The following is an 18,114-nucleotide window of genomic DNA, read 5'->3' on the forward strand; positions in this document are numbered from 1 at the left end:
TTTTGTGTTTGGGACAGCTTGGTGGCCACAAAGTATTGGACAGGAGCTAACACAGCGATGACGGTCGCTCCAATCAAGGCACTGATTCCCAAGAGGTAGTAGAGCAGGATCACTCCCACAATTATCTGAGAGAGGAAGACAGAGAAAGAAAGACAGAAAACATATTACCCTGGTGGAGAGAAAAAATGAGTTATACAATATTACAAGTCGCTCTCCACTGACCTCCACAATGCACCGCTTTGTGAGAGCCAGTGACCTTGAGCACAATAAGGCTGTTAGCATGTAAGTGACACACAGCTTAAAACCCTCATTTCTGAGAATGACAACAGCCTTTCGAAGAAACTGGATGAATTCGCTGACATTTACACATGCTTACAAGCAAAGCAACAAGCAAAGCAGCACATTTCTGCAATGTAAGTTGAGCGATGAATTAAGAATGATCAGGCTTAAATATTTATGAAAATGATTTTTATCATCCTCCACACACAGTAACTCTCTCTGTCTCAGAGATGAGTCATGTTTCTACCTGTCCTTGGCTCCCTTCCAGCCACCCACCATCTTTGGCATCACACTGACCACACGCTGGGCTCAGAAATCCCCAGGAGTCGCAACCAGATGGAGATAGATGTGACATTTCACACTCACACACCCTCTCCTTCATCTGTCAAAGGATAATGTGTGCCACTGGGGACGAGGAGGGTGATGGGTAAAAAGGAAAGCATCATATGATTTCATTTCCTTCATGTAATAACTGTAGAAAAAGCTAAACCTTTTTACAGTTGCTGCATTTTAGGTGTGAGTCATGTGTAACCACGGTACTAGGCAATTCAATTGCAGTGTAAAGTCGTGGAGAAACCAACCCCCGCAGTGTTTCTGTCAGCTTCTCGCTACATATAACAACATACAGTACTTCCTCTAATTTCCCGGAACACTTCCTAACTGCATTACTTCCCCAGCACCTCAAGCTAAAGGAGTCTAAAGCCCTGCTACCTGCTATATTTAGGCAGAGTGGTGCTTTGAGTTAAATGTATGTAATTGAGTTAAAATATAAACAGCAGCGTGCTAACAAAGTCACAGTGACAATGCTAACATGCTAATATTCAGCGGATATAATGTTGTATGTACACCAGCTTAGCTAAGTACGTACAGCTGAGGCTGATGGGAATGTCAGTAGTTTTTCTGGTATTTACCATAAAACACATTCTGACAAATAATCGGAGGTCTCAATTAAACACCTGGTAACGATTTTATAGAAATTCTTTGGATGTCTTAAAAACCTCTTAAAGGGGGGGAATTAAACGCCTGTCCCATATAGAGGCCTGTTCCAAATAAAGACAGGTTGAGTCCAGTGATTGAAGCAAATAAAATCCCTGGCTATTAATTAAAGTTTTACAGTAACCAAAGTCTTGGTTTATGAGTACTGTAAAAAGTGTCATGATTATGGCACTAGGCACAAAGAAAGTCAGCGAATCACCAGAGTCATTAGAATTATTGTAGGGAAGCAGAAATGTCTTTACAAAACTTTGTGCCACTTTATCTTGTAGATGTTGAGATATTTTACAGAAAAAGTAAGATAGTTTTAGTCTGGACCAATGTGGTGAATTATGAGTGTGACCAAAACAGCCACCACCACCACAGCATTGCTAAAAACAAGTTAGGCACAACAATCTTCTCTCTAGAATGACACCAATATGCATTTTTCTGTAATCATCTTACGTAAAAGCTATTTAATAAGCAGCTTTGAACCTTTTGTTTCCTGATTAACTGCAGCACATTTTAACAGGCTTTGGAAATAGAACTCAAATTATCAGGTTAAGTCTACTGAGCCGATATATAATAGACCTTTTTCAAGGCAGATATTTTGGGTTGTCTTAGCAGGTAGAAATGTTAACCACAAAAACGATAGCCACCCATTTACGTGAGCTAGTTTCTGAGTCCTGGTATTGTGAATGCTGGCTCACTTGATGATCTATATGATCTATTGTCTTCACTAATGGAGACTGATTGAGATTTGCTTTGTGTTTTTGTGTAAATAATAAAATAATGGTGAATTGCATTAAACTCTCTCCATTTGGGTCCTGGTGGTGTGCGTGCTGGCTCACTTACTGCTATTTCCTGTGTTTTTTTCTACTGTGACCAGTCAAAATATCTGCTGTGAAAAGCAAATATTGAACATGCTATGCTAAAAAGGGTAGCAAGATACAGTACAGAGTTGGTTACTAGAGAGACATTACTTTGCAAACAATTCCTGTTACCATTTATTGGGTGAGGTGACAAAAGGGGCTGTAAAACGTCAGTGCAGTCATTTAATTAAAACAGGAACTCAAAGATAGAAGCTTCAACAAAGATAAAGAGCCAAAGACAACGACAGACAAATCTGAGATCCCTGGTGAACTTCAAAAGCCCAGTCACACGAGCCACCAGGGCAGGATACAATAAAAACCGAGCACAATGGATTTATTCACAGTTTGAGGCAGCCAGGTAGATACAGATGGAGAATACTAATGCTGCTCAGACCTCAAAGAAACCACCAGTGGGTGCATACTGCCACTGAAAGATGTACAGCCTGTTTCTGTCTTGTTTTTCATAAATATAACATTCTCATATTTTTGCTGACAGTTTCTATGAATATATTCATTATGTATTGGTGAATTGTAAAATAATTTCTCATTCCGATGTTGGTGTTGTGTTTTTTATTAGAAATTGGAAAAAGTTCTGATGTAAACAAAGATCTAGAGAGCTTTTATAATCTTCTTCCAAACTTTATTCAAGTTTAATGTGAAATTCATAATAAATATGAGCTAAAAACTGATATAATTCAGGAATGTGTTTGTATTGCGATTACAGAAGCAGCCTGTCCAACGATTCTTTGTTAACAAATATAATACATGTTGTATTTTGGGGCACCAGGATTACTTGTATTTTATGTCTTGGTCATCCTTTTTGGCATTTCCAAATGATAAAGCGCTTTGAGCTTTTTCATGCAAGAGAGGACACATCCTTAGCACAGTGCTTTCTGCTATACAGAGATAAGAGAATATTATTCAAATATAATAAGAGGTGCCAGCACAAGTCATAATAGGCCAGAAGAAATATGAGCTGAAACAGAAGAGAATCAGTATAATAGTACTCCAATAAAGCTTTACAGCACTCACTGTTTTGCTCATTGCGAAAGCACATTTCTGCAAAATGAAAAAAAGCTGAATTTCCATATTTTTATGATTGACCAGGATGTTTGTTTTTTCAGCTCTATTTTCCTGAGGAACTTAATGGTATATAATGGCATATCCATATTGATGATACAGTGCTGTGTGTCATGAATTTCAAAATCCACTTATAGGACAGGATAACAGAGCATGAAGGTCACAGGCTTGCACACATCGACTGCACACATTTGCAGTGAATCTTTTCTAACTCCCACAGGGGCTATAACACCTGGCGCTCCTTGTTCAGCCTTCAAATCTCTCTATACTGATGGGTAAAGACACAACACAGCGTACACGACAATAAAGACAGCATGCCGCACAAAGCAGTACACAAAAGTGCAGAGTAAAAAAAATGCAGTGAAACAAATACCTTTAAAACACAGCTCAATAAAATTTTAACACAAATAAAAAAAGTGCAACAACAACACCATGAAAGAGCAATGCAATAACATAAAGGAAGCAAAATGGCCAAAAGCCAACCTACTCGCAACACATCATTATACAACACATGATAGCCACAATATAGTGGCTGAATCAACTATAAATAAAATCCTACGGTGCCCTTCAAACCCTTGGTTTGACGATAATACCTAACAGAGTATACAATCATGTTTCTTACCTGTACTGGCATGGCCCACAGGTTAGGACAGAGGAAGAAGAACCACATGAGCTGGTTGGTATCTATGGCAACCAGGTTGCAGATCTGAGCAACAGTTAACTCGCCCATGGACATATTGGAGGTGCACAGACGCATGATCTTGTTGTAGATTTTTGTCTGAGGAGAGGACAATCACAATCAGATCCATGTGGACAAATAGCAGGACCTCATGGATCTAAATGTTAGGTGGAGAATTTCCTAAAAACGCTATACCTGTATGGCCCCACGCAGGTTGATGCCTGTTTCAATAGCCACGTAGTAGGAGGCCTGGAGGAAGGTCCTCTGCAGGAGTAGGGCCAAGAAGAGCAGCACGGCCAGCACATACGCATTCTCCAGAAACTCCTTGGAGGAAATGAAATAGATCCCCAGCAATGTCATCTGGAAGCACAGTCAGATAGAGGTATCGACCGGTTTATCATTGTTAGTCAGGCAGGCACCTCGGCTACGTCAATCACACAGACTAAACTCTGCAGGATTGGATTTGACTACAATCGCTTCTGTCAGTAATGAATTTCAACTAAAATTCGAAGGTAACAGTATCCATTTAAAATGTATCATTTCCATTTCACAGCAGGTGATGTTACAAAATTGCCTGTAAAATGAAACTGAAGTTAAGTCCTCAGACTGTATCACACAGCTGATATGTAGAGTGTGAGCTGGAAACAATAGAAGAATTAATTCTACATCGGGTAGAGATCATTCACCCAGGACAGATTACAAATTATTGATTAGAAACGTGCCTCAGTTCCACATCCAATCATCCTTGAAATTTCTCTTCTCTCTTTCTCATCCCACTCTATCTCTATATGAATGAGCCATAAACACCATCCTGCTACAGTCTCATTGGCTATTTTACAAACTGGCCTAGTCTTCTCTCAAAATTGACTGTCGAGGGCATTTCATTTGAGCGCTTGACAAGGCTTTTTAGCATTTTCAAATTAACTTTTGATATGCCACTGGCTCATGTGGTTGAGACTCTCAAGCAAATAATTGAAGAGTTATTCTTACAGAAGGATGCCCGAGTGGCTGTCTCAGTAGTCAGCCCTGTGTGGAATCTAAGAAAGCGAGACAGCTCCAGCAGCAATAAGTCTCATGCATATTTGACACTGATTAAATTAGTACAAAGGTGCACTGCGGGAAAGCGGGCAAAATAAATTTCTCATCAAACTGTAACTGTGACCTTTGAGAGGGTTAAGATTAGCCAACATGTCTTTTTCATGTCTGCTGAAGTTGTGTTTGTCTGTTTCTGAATCCTTGTCTCAGTTCTCTGTTTAATTCTGACAACATCAAGACAGGGACTGTACTTTCAGCAGAACTCCTGTACTAACCAGTGTTTACTGCTGCGGCACACAATTGTCGTAGGCTCACAATAAAGATTCAACAAATGCAGGTAGGAAATGGTTATTGCAGACAACTCTGATGTTTCTGCCAATCACACTGATGAGAGCTGAGACTGAAATCCACAGTGAAAGAGAGCCATCGGAGCCAAGATTCATTCTGTCAATCATTGTAACTGTTTCTTTGGCCCTGAAAACCTGAAAATGTCTCTTTTTGGACACAGACTTTTCTGCCAAAGTTTCGACCGCTTTTGTTATTTCACATGTAAGATTTCTGGCTGCGCTGGCTTGAGCTGGGACACCCACACAGTCCTTTTTTGAGTGTTAAACTCTTACTAACAATTAACCTTATTCATAGTGCTTCGTATATATATCGTATATAAGTATTAAATGTTACTACAGGTGCCCCCTAATAGTTAACCTAACTGTTAATGTGAAGAGTCTTAGTTGACCCACTTTTCATTTGTAGGTTAGTCGCAGAAAAGCAAAAGACTATTGGCTTTATCTAATAGCCCTAAATGTTACTGTATGCAAAAATAATTCAGATTTGCAACCCATGAGCTTTAAGAAATGATGTAGAGATACATTATTGGTACAAAAAGAAAAAGTTGTTTTAGAGGACTATGAGACAAAACAACAATTGTCACTGATGAAGAGATGAAAATAAAGACAAAGACAAGACAAGACAAAGCAGCTGAGGAGGGAAAACCACAAGCAGTTAAGACTTATTTGTCTTTGCAAAGAAAACAAGATTAAGTTTGACTGCCAGATTTGGGAGAAATTTACCAAACTTAACGAGAGAATGAAACAAAGATGAGACAGCTTTGTTTCATTTCATTTCACTGATGCCATTGAAATAATTTGTATGACACAATAAAAAATATTCAGAGTAACTGTACAATATGCAAAATCTGCATTTATACATTTATAAATCTCAAAAAAGAAGAGTTTGATTGAGCCCTCACCGGCTGCTGAATGGTGCGGTTGTCCTTGCTGATGTGGTGGACGATGCCAGAGATGCATAGAGGGCCCGCAAAGCCCAGCAGGTCAGCCAGGAAGCGGAATGTGATGCTGAGGATAAGAGGTCTGCCAAACGCTTTCCTCAAGGCTTGCCAGATCAACTTCGGGCCCTGGGGTGCTGTGTCCTGAGGCCTCTGAGGGAAGAGGATAAGAAAGGGGATGGATTGATGGAAATATATCAGCATGCTGAGTGAATACATTGAAAATAATCAGCTTTCAAATGTTGATTGCTATTTGTAGAATAAAGCTAATTGAAATGTAATTTTCAGGGAAAATCTAAATTAAAAATATAAATCACCATCATCAGTGGTACAGGCACATTGTTCCATGAGTGTAATTATGATGGCTGCAGTTGAAGGTAAATTAGTTGGTTATTACAACACCAAACATTGATTCATGGCCATTTCTCTGTAGAGCTGAACTGGCAGCACAACAAAGGAAAAGAACTACTGGGTCAGAAAAACTAGCCTGCTAACAGAGCAAGAGGAAGTAATGGCTTAAACATAAAAGCTGAATCGACACCATTAACTCAAGAGTCGGTTCTCTACTGCAACAGAAACCTACAAAATGAGGTCAAGTTCAGCATTTCCATCCTCCACACTGCTGCTGCGGCATCATGGGATGTGGTAATTGATGGCATATTTAACTGCCCTATGACTTATGATACTGGAAAATTACCTCAATCGCCAAAGAAAATCTTTGATGAAAGACATTAAAAAGCACTTTAAGAGTTAACTAGATTGTCAAGGCAGACTGGAAGAGCTACTGAGCTTCATTTACAGTGATTTATAATGTCCAATATATAGTAACTTTGCAAATGACACAACAGCTTGGTTCAGTCAGTCAGTTAGCAATGATCAGAGGAAAACATCTGGACTATCACGGTGCAGTAAACACTCCCAGAGCATTTTCACTTTGTGTGTGTGTTTGTGTGTGTGAACATGATTCATTCTGAGAACTGTGAGAACAGACGTGACCGTTGTCATGTGTCTTTATCTTTCCATTTGAGCTCATATTGAACCTCAGCCTTCATACAAGCGTCACACGTACACACAAAACGCACACATCCTTTCTTTCTACCTTGGGTTCAAACAAGACCGAAGGAGGGCGTTTCATTCTCACACACACACAGTGAAACTAGCTTCCCATGAAGTGCAGTGCTTTCACCCCCGCAGGGGTCGGGATGTCGCCTCGTTCACAGTAGAATGGGAATGACCCGGCGCCTCCGGGCTCTCCTCTAAATGTCCCACCCTCCCACCTCTCCACTGGGATCTCTCCGTCTCTCTCATCCCTCGCTCCTGCCGGAAGGAAGTGGGGTTGCGTTCACACCGGACGCACACGCAACAGTGAGGAATCTCTGTGACCTTCCAAACACTGGAAAACAGTGACCCTGTAGAGGAGGCCCTTCACCTCCGACCCCTGACACGTGCTCCGAAAGTGAGTGCGAGAGAGGAAATAAGAAAGAATAATATCTGACGGGGAAACATCCTCAGTTTGGACTGCATTAATGAAACTGGAAGATCACCGCCTCAGGGTGAGAGTAGTGATCCTAAGAAGGGAAGAAAAAGCCTCATCAGCCTGTTCAATTCTCAACCAAACAGATCACATTATCATAATTATCATCTTCCATCTTTACATGAACTTTAATGAGCTGTATTGCAAACTATGGGTCAGAAGGACAAATGCTAATCAGGAGTTTGCTCAAAGGCACTTCAACATGTGGACAAGAAGAGCTGGGGATCAAACGACAAAATTCTTGTATTTATAGTTGCATTAAAGAGCATCCATCCAACCACACACTTTCTATACCAGCTTGGAGTTATAAGCATTCGACGCATCCTAGCATGCAATGGACCAGAGCCAGGGGAGTCTCCAGTTCACTAATTTCTTTGGACTGACTGTAGGAAGAAACCAGAGCACCTGGAGAAAACCCACAATGACAGACTCCACACAGACCAACCCGCCACTGACTCAGTGTACCACCCTCATCTTGAAAGGTGTCTAATATTCTGTCCACCTCAATTAAATACACGGAGGTGAAAAATATTAAAAACACCTCACAGTATATAGTAAGGCAAACCAAATCAACACCACCAAAAACAGCAGCGTTAGAATGGACCACCGGGTCAGTAGCAACAAAAATGTTTTACAAAAATAGTGGTCAAAAGGTCGATGGTGAATTTTTTGTTTTTCCAAATAAAAGACAACTTTACAATACTAAGATAGAAAGTATTAAAGAACTTAAACTTGAAGAATAGGCTTGAGCATGTACATGTGTACACATTTAAGGGCAGTATGACATTTGGACGTCTGAATACAGTTTAATGGTCCCAGTTCAGCCAGACTGAGTCATCACGAGACAGAGATCAACTTTTTCATGGGAACAGCTGTTTCAAAAAAATAAATACATAAAAAAAAAGAAACTTTGTAGGATTCCCAGATCACTTCATGCACGTCAGATAATTAAACATATTTTATTAAGACAGTTGAACTAACAAATGGGCTCAAAATTATGTGAAGTGGAGGGGCAGTGAGGAGCCAAACGAGCTGCACTCTAAGCTCTTACATAAATACTTAAAACCTTATTTGCGTCTGTGATTGGGAGATCCAAGTTGATCCCTTGACGATAATCACCACATTCGGAAAGACACAGCAGTTTTCTCATATGTCGTAATCTGGTTTGTCCCAAGTATGTCATCTTAAAATAACACCAGGACCTTTATAACATGCAAATATTTGCTTTGATATCTGTGAATAAAATACAGAAACTAGAATTCATGGGAGACAGAGCCCACTATTATCACACACTTTTTGCAGATCATCTACTGCTACTTTCTGTTGCAATCAGCAGCAGAGCTTGATATATCCGCGATTATTTATTCAGCATCAATGACGCAAGAAACCGAGTGATGCCACATCAGTTAGAAGATCTCAGATATCAAGAAGTGCAACTTGGGACTCATCTCCCGCATATTAAACAACCTGCACTTCCTCTCAGAACAGGATGCCACCAGTTTCTTTGTAAATGCACTTGTATTGGTTGAATTAATGTTTCACATGAGCTGTGCGTCTTTTAATACTGGTATATGAGCACTAGACAATAATGGCAGGTCAACAAGTCAGTCTGTGCACTAACCTTCTGGTCATCAAAGGCCTTGCGCAGCTTAATGTAGTTGGTGAGGGCTCTCATCGCGATGGGCAGCTTGCCGATGACTTTGAGGTCAATTGGTCGTCTGTGAGCGGACGTAATGAAGGTGTTCATCCACCAGTAGGTGGCTTTGGACAGCAGGTTGACAAAGGGCTGCAGGAAACGAACGCCGAGGTCCTGGAGGTCCTCGGGAGGCTTCACCTCGGGGGGGTCGGCAAAACACATGTAGCGCTGTAAGAGAAGAAAAAAACATATACATTTACATCTCTATACTGCACGTGATTGGTACAACACAAAGGATATGACAGTATGAACACATAACATTGTTATTAGTGGGATTAATTATAGCTGCCAAGAAATAAATTGTCTCTACTATGTTTTAATTACAGGATATCACCATGGCAATCGCTAATTCTTGGTAAAGCTGAACTGGAGCTTTAGTGTCAACAGAATGGAATAAATAGAAAATAATATATGTGGCGCAGTGAAATTTTGCTTCACATTATATTTTTATGGCTTTATGGAAACTATGTTAGTAACTGGCAGATGAACTACCCTGGAAAACATCCAAACACTTAATCTATTTATAAACAAAAACACTAATAATTAATTAATTGTATGGTAGGTCTCATTATATTCTCTTTTCATCGTTTTTGTTTGAAAATGGGTCAAGATAAGAATAATATTCACCAATTATGTTTAGCAAATTAATGGTTTGAAGTGTGTTAATCAGTTGAATTTGAGTGAACAATTGATGGTGATGTAAGCCAATCATAACCAACTCAAGACTGAAATCCAACAAATGCAACAAAATCACTCAAGTAATATTTAATCATAAGAATGCATTTACAAAACAATATTTAACCTTTAAAATAAATTGCACACCTATGATCCGGAAAAGAATGCTTGAATTATTTCCCTTTTCTTTTCTGTTCTCCCGGAGTGAGACTCAATAACAGATGTGTGCTCAGTGCAGAGGTTAACAGAGGCAAACACAATCTAAGCTGTCCAGCGTGTACACCAGCCTGACATTTTCTCAGATGGGGGTAGCTATCACAAAATGATAAGATGACTGTCAAAGAATGTCAAAAACTGAATAATCAAAATATGTGACCATGATCAGTTTGTAGCGTGATTCAATGCATTAGAGTGAGATAAATGATTAGAGATTAACATAAAGTAAATGCTGCTATCAGTTTTATACATATGTTTGATCACTTTTCAGTCACAGTTTGGTGTGGCACCAGGCTAGTAATCACATATGAGCCAGATGGCTGCCTGAGGCTCTTATTGTCTATTTTATAAAGCTGACCTTTGTCTTCATGCAATAATCTTTATGTCTTATTTTGTCCTTCCTTTTATGACTCTGGCTGTGTTTTTATTTTTCTTGCTTTATATTTGCTCCATTTTTCTTGAGATGTCTGTCTTTTTGTTCATTTATAAATGTGTTTTAAGTCACGATATTATATAATATCGTGGCTATCGGCACAGATTATTGTGAACGGTTGTACAGTCATCCATGTTTTTAGGTGAAATATCTCAAGAACTATTGAATTAATTTAATGAATTTTTTTGAATAGCAACATTAACTTTTCATCTAGTACCATCATCAGTTCAAAATGTCTTTTAAACCAATATGCTGGTTCATAAATAAATATTGTAAATGCAAAATGACATCCCCATCAGCCTTGGCTGCAGTGTGTGTTTAGTGCTAATAAGTAAATGTTAGCATGCTAACATCAACATATTAGCACTGTCAATGTGAACATGTTGTCATGCCAACATGATCATTTCACTAAAATAAGTGTTGTGCCTAATAGGATACAGTGACTGTAGACTCTTGTTATTGCAATTTTGCTTTTTTGTGCACTTTGGTTCTTTTAAAAATCTCTTCATAAAGAGATTTTTAATGTAATAAGTGATGAGTATATTGTACTATCATTATCACCCTCAAAACAAAAAGAAGAGGTTGAAAATGATTTAATGAGTAACAAGCAGGGTCAATGTAACTCCTGTGTGTAGCATCATCAGATCCAATCTATTTTCACCCTGAGTAACTTTACAGACCACTGACTGGAGCCGCTTTACAGACCACTGACTGGAGCCGCTTGGATTTCAAACTAAAAGAAGGAGAGGTGACTGAAGCTAAAAACAGGCAACAATCAGACGGCTACACACGCCTGCACATGAGTGACACACACACACACACACACTCACCCTGCCCAGGATGACATTGATCTCCACTGCTAGCAGGAGTCCATACAGCAGCACCAGCAGCCCGGTGATGCAGTAACGTAGCTGCCTGGGGCCGATGCCATGCTCGGTGTACTTGGCAAACTTGATGGTCTTCATGGTGAAGGCCAGCACCCAGTAGATCAGCAGGGCTGAGGAGATGTAGCCGGGTTCAGAGAGAAAGAGCAAATCATTGGGCGAAAAGAGCCAATTAAATAAATTGGATAAATCCAATAAATAATCCAATAAATTGGAAATGGATTTTTGCCACCAATATAAAATCAGTTTGCCTGAAATTGGATTTGCACAATCTAGCCATGACTTAATTGATATTACAGTTTCTAAGTATTTTCTGTCTGTGCTCATTTATATTTTTATGTTTTAGTCTTCAACTATTTCCTATGCGTGCTCTCTATTGCAAGTGCTTTCCTCTTCTACTTATTTCCTTTTTGCACCCTCCTCTTCTCCCTTTCCTCCTTCCCCTCAGATGTCAACAGCAACATGTCGGCAATGTGTGCCTACAAGCTCTCAAGGTCAACACCTTTAATCCAATAAATAGCAGGTAAGTGAATTGTCTTTACTCTGTGAAAATGTTTTGATTGACTCACATCATCTCAGTTCATTATTGAGAAACTGATCATGAAAGATGAGAATGCTATCAGGCAAAGATTACACTACTGAGTAACAAGATCATCAGCTCACACTCTGCAGCAGACTCTGATACAGTGTTGAGAGGATCTATACTGTGATAATAGTGGAAGTGTGGGGTTTAGCCTTGATTTAGTGGATTCATTTGTGTTTGTGCAAGAATGAACCCAGCATCACTCCGTCACTTCCCTCAAGAGACCGACTGTGAAACGGAGACCTAAACACTGAAGGCTCAGCGATGTGATGGGAGTAGCGGGCAAAGCATCGAGAGCTGAACACAGATGAGTTAATGATGCATTAGGAAAGAAAGGAAAACAATGAACAGTCGAAGAGAAGCATCAGGGTGATCATTACAGGAGCAAACGTGGGAGTTATATAACTCAAACAAATGGACTAAGGTGAAGGGTAGTATTGATGTGTTTCACAGTAAATGGATTTATGAATAGATCAAATTGGTTGACAGCTGACTAAGAATATATTTTCTGACGTACACAAGAAAAACGTATGCTGCATCGTTACTATGGGGATGTTTTATTAATTCTCCCAGGTCATAAAGAATTGCGATGATTGTTAAAAACACAGAAAACTGTGCAGATCTTTTACCTAAAATTCATTTTCTGAATGAAAAGGGATAACTATCTGAAGGTAATGGACCCTGTAAATGGCTGCACTGACCCCGTTGCCCTGTTTTATAATTAAAGTTTATAATAAGGATGCAATTTGAATCAGTTGTTGTTCTGAACTAAATGTTCAAAGAGTTGACAAGGGTCAGTTTTTAATTACATAGTGTTGTTAATCTAGGCTTTACAAGCTCTGATCACTATTCAGCAATGTTTTCATAAGACTTTTGATTAAATGTTGATGCTATACAAAGCTCTGGGCTCTTGTTTGAAACCCTGACTGAGTGTTTTAGTGGAGCTACCTGGAGACCAACAGTAAAATGTACAAGGGGTGTGTTTCAGTGTGCTCAGTAAACCAGTTCTCAGTAAATAAATGACAAAGAAAACATGCAAATGATTAAACAAAGGATTGCTGATTTTATGATTACTGTACCTAATAGCAGTTTGGGAAAGTTGGAGGTCTCGATGTTATGATAGTAGATAATAGAGGTGATGCCAGCCATGAAGGCCAAACCTGCAGGCATGTACAGGTGAAGATGGAGAGATTGGCTGAACCTGCAAATGAACATCAGATAGAGAAGGAAAAGGCTTAGCGTAGGCAAAAAATCAAAGCAAATGTTTTGGCTCCTTTAACCACTGTCTGTCTACATTAACCAGAAAATATTTTCCGTAATGTATCCTGCACAGGTTGGAGCATGTATAACTACATGCATCTCATTACATGGTGGATGTAGAAGTGATGAACCTGTCTACCCATATTTGTCAGATGCCTCATTAAACATGCACACAAGTTCACATATACACAGAGAGAGACATAAACAACCATCCTGAGCTCTAGTCAGTGTGAAAAGCCCCCTCAAGTGGCGAGCAGATGGAGAGGTCCTCTATTCACTTCAGCAATTACTCAAATGCAGCTACCCACCACCACCATGCAGAAATGGCTGTGGAGTGTTTACTGGACCTTGTCACACATTGACTCACTACACTAGACAACAACAGGATGCACATGGCCTCAGCAGAGAGATGGAGGGGGATTTAAAGATAGAAAGTTGGCAGAGATGGATCCTCTATCCAGCTGTGTCTCCCTGTGTGTAAGCCCTAAAACTGACATTTACCTCAGCGACAAACCCATGAGCAGGCAGGAGGGTAGATTGTAAATACACAGACATTTATATATTTTTGTGTCAGAGTTTCATTAGAACACATTTTGATATATTTTATGTGCTTGGAAAGGCATAACATGGTAACACTGGCACTGCTAAACAGGAGCCATTTTGATATGAAATAGTAGCATAAACACAGGTGTTGGCACTGATACTAATTAAGGTTTGGTTCCATTTAGGTCAAACAGATTCAGGGTGCTGCAATTACACATGTTGGCTCACTGGAAAGGAACCGCTACACTAAATGGAACTGAACCGTAAATGAATGAATGAATCTGTGTTTACGCTACTATTTTATGTCAAAATGGCTCTTGTAACAACAACTGTTTAAAAGCAACCGGACAGCATGCTGTATTGTTACAATATTGCTAATTAATTTTTTTGTTTGTTTGTTTTATTTATTTTATTTTAAGAGTCATAGATGGAGTCAAAAACCCACTACGCTCCTGCAGCGGATAACTAACTGAAGCGAGCAACTTCAAGCTGCTGGTATTAAGGCTGAAGGCGTGTGATAGTCTCCTGGGATCTTCTGTTCATACTAAAAGGGTATGTAGCGTTACTCATGTTCTGGATAATAACATTTAAGCAAGAAAAAGCTGTTAATTTGTGAGCAATCAACAACTACAACTTCAAGTCTTAGCCATACTGCAAACTTAGACAGGAGCTAGTTGTTGAAAGATAACTAAAATATCAGCTTTTTGTCTCGATAAAGATTACAATTTTAAAATAAATACAAAGTATCACAAAGAAGTATTGTTGTAGATATTAATTTAGTAAAGAATATGGTTGAAAAACCACTATAATATTATAACAAAGACCTACACTGCTTTACGTCATTACAGTCCATGCTTTACATAACTATAAACAATTATAAAAAAATATAAATAAAGAAAGAAAAATAACAAACTAAACATGAATATAAACTATAGAAATATATTACAGCTTAATAATAAACGTTAGCAATTGCTGCTGCTGCTGCTGCTGCTACAGGCTATGATGTTGGATTATGAGGGACACATTTATATTTTATTCCAGTTTGAAATTGGGTTGGTCTACAGAGCCTTCAGGTTTAAGGAGAGAACAAGAGTTATCTTCACCACCCACAGCCCATCTCAGTAATAAGGTGAGTTTGAACATGGTAGTATTCTCTATGGTGAGCATTACAGAGCATTTCTCAAATGGAAATTGATAAATAGTAATAATTGCAGTGAATTGTATTCACCTGCCATCCCAGCTGTGAAATGATCTTTAATTAGATGACAAGTGTGAGGAACTCTGATTACCACGGTCTGTCACACAACAATGAAGCTGAAGCAGCACACCAACTTTTAATACATTGTGTCTCATTATCTCGTTGTTCATTTTGTTGTTTCATCATTAAAAACACTGCCTCAAAACTAATTATTGTAAAATATTATAAACAAAACTTATGAAGGTGAGTAAATTAATACATTTTTTTTAATAATTAACATAATCAGTGTCAGGAGTTAAAATAAAAAAACCCATCACATGCACCTGACTGTAATTCATGATGTGTTTACAAGGTTAGTTTGTCAAACATACCCATCAGAGACGATGCCCTCTGCGATCTCACAGACGAGGATGAAGAGCAGGACAAAGGTGAGCAGCCAGCGCAGGTTGTGACCAGGAAAGTGAAGCCAGGTGCTGTGGTGGATGTGGACCTTTGAGCTCTGGCTGCCCCAGCCTCAAACAGGAGACAGGAAGGACAGTGTCACTTTAAATACACAGTCAGAGACAGTAAAATACAACAGGTTTTCTGTAGTCAGAAAATTAAAAAATATGACAAAATGACTCAATTCTAAGTGAGTAGCTGTAAATTTTCACTTGAATAACAACCTTGTGAAGAGTCTTTGTGCCTTCTGCTCCCAGTGCAACCTTGAACATCATAACACAGTGTTCTCAAACTCGCAGCAAGGGTTGTCGACTAACAGAAGGTAAACTCAAAGGATGGGTCTGCTGGGAGCTGGGCCTGCCAGAGTCTCTTGTCCATTCACAGTTTAGGAAACTCGTGTTATCATTAAATTGCTCGATGCTTGGCAGGCAAAGCCATTGAAAGCGGCTAGACGTCTGCTGGCCTGAGACCTATAAGTGAATTATTTTAGATCTTCTTCTGGCTACAGCTTTGTCCTTTATCCTTTGTCCTTCATGTTGCTAGATGTTTGTCCCAACTGAGACTATATGTAACAAGGATTCAGTCATCAAAGCGCATTTTATTTCATTAATGTGAGTCACTGTCACCATTAAGCACATCTCTGCTGATCAAATTACGTTAATTACTCCTCTGCTGTTGGCACCTTAGCTGTTGGACATTTTTTCTCTTTGAGGTGTTGGCACAGGCTGGCAATCACAAACACACACAGATGCACTGCATACCATCTGCTCAAGTATTGTGCAATACATTTAAAATGAATAGTAATATTACCACAAAATTCCCATATCAGTATCACAATATGGCAGATGACGCAGATAATTTCCCTGGTTTCAGCTTCTTACACGTGAAGATTTTATGGTTTTATGGTTATGTGATATTGAATAAAATATCTTTGGCTGATTCAAATTTTCTGACATTGTATATCCAAAATAATTAAGCGATTAATGAATTAATAGAGTAATTGATGATGAAAATAATCAAGTTGCAGCCCTAACGGACATACAGCTGACTGCCGGTGTAAGGCAAACAGTCTTGTGGTGCATCCTCTTACATTGGTATCCTTGATGTGACTAGCTGAACTTATGAGCCAGCACTAAAAGCAACACATTATATAGCTGCAGGGCAGAATATAATACATTAACAGGACTCTGGCTTGAGAGGTTTTGTCAGGCGACTCCCTAAGGATCAACTTTGGCAAAAGTTGTTAGTGAAAGTGGCACCACCAAACATTTATAGAGGCAATCTTAAGAGGGTTTCTACGAGACAAAATACTAATACTATACAGCCATGCTAGCGGCAAAGACAATGCAGGAATAAAGTTAACCATGTTCATCCTCTTAGTTTAGCATGCTGACATTTGCTAATTAGCAATACATTTAGTGGTCCAGCTTGGGCTGATGGGAAGGGCATTAGTTTTGCAGATATTTGGTCATAAACCAAATTGTTGGGAAGATTTTAATTTTGACCTGATGATGAAGTAATTATAATTCATCCTGATGGGATCATAAATATCTGCTCCAAATTTCAAGGCAATACATCCAATGTTGAGAAATTTCACTCAAAACCAAAAATGTCAACCTAATTGAGGCAAAGTCTGGATATCACCAGTATGGTTCATCCTCTGGGCACCACGAATGTCTGCACCGAATTTCATGGCAATCCATCTAATAGTTGTCGAGATATTTCAGTTCGGACCAAAGTGGTGGACCGACTGACCGACAGGCGGACAGACAGATCAATATTGCCATACACAGAGCCATGATGCTAGCATGGCTGAATAGAGTTATACCTACTACAAAAATATCCAATCATAAAAACAACAAAATAAAAAAATATATAATATGGTTAAACAATATGGAATGAATTGGAGATGTAATGTGTCACTAAGGATGTCTCTCTGTGTTATAAAGACACAACAACAGCAACACATCCACTGTCACCCCAGCTGTATGGAGTGACAAAGTGTCCTCCTACTATAAAAAAAGCATTTACTGCTTCCAAATGGACACATACACGCACTGACATGACAGGACAGATGATGAGGTATGTGTGACTGTAGCAGCAGTGTCTGTGCAGCGGTGCAGGTCTGGCCAGTTATACACTGACGATGACACTAATAGATTGGCCAGCAGCCAGGAAGGAGAGCAAAGGAAGTGTAACCTAATGCCAGCATGGTGGCATCTGTTTGCCCCTGTACACTACACTTCATCAGAAGAGTCACATTGGCTTGTAAAATTGCCTGCAGCTCAAGAAATATGTCCTTATGTGCTACCAAAGTCATACTGTCTTCAGTGAGTGTATTTAAACTCAGAAAATACACAATCAAACTAGCTCATTAATAAAAATGGTATAGGCACTAAAATTCTGTATTTTTTTATATAAATAAATGCTTGCTTGATAGACTATACCA

General features: G+C 39.2%; 1 protein-coding gene across 2 annotated transcripts in view; it reads right to left on the reverse strand.

Moving 5' to 3' along the window:
- Positions 1-18,114, reverse strand: part of abcc8 (ATP-binding cassette, sub-family C (CFTR/MRP), member 8) — a 51,929-nt gene that overhangs the window by 33,445 nt on the left and 370 nt on the right. For both annotated transcript variants that reach the window (XM_035665150.1, XM_035665149.1), the window contains exons 2-9: positions 15,596-15,737; positions 13,303-13,424; positions 11,587-11,753; positions 9,358-9,600; positions 6,167-6,355; positions 4,078-4,242; positions 3,826-3,981; positions 1-125 (exon numbers count right to left, since the gene is read on the reverse strand). In XM_035665150.1, the coding sequence (XP_035521043.1) occupies positions 1-125; positions 3,826-3,981; positions 4,078-4,242; positions 6,167-6,355; positions 9,358-9,600; positions 11,587-11,753; positions 13,303-13,424; positions 15,596-15,737 (1,309 nt within the window). The remainder of the gene's footprint in view (positions 126-3,825; positions 3,982-4,077; positions 4,243-6,166; positions 6,356-9,357; positions 9,601-11,586; positions 11,754-13,302; positions 13,425-15,595; positions 15,738-18,114) is intronic.

Source organism: Morone saxatilis, unplaced genomic scaffold, assembly GCF_004916995.1.
Source record: "Morone saxatilis isolate NCDOM2014 unplaced genomic scaffold, NCSU_SB_2.0 Contig2, whole genome shotgun sequence".
NCBI lineage: Eukaryota > Metazoa > Chordata > Actinopteri > Moronidae > Morone > Morone saxatilis.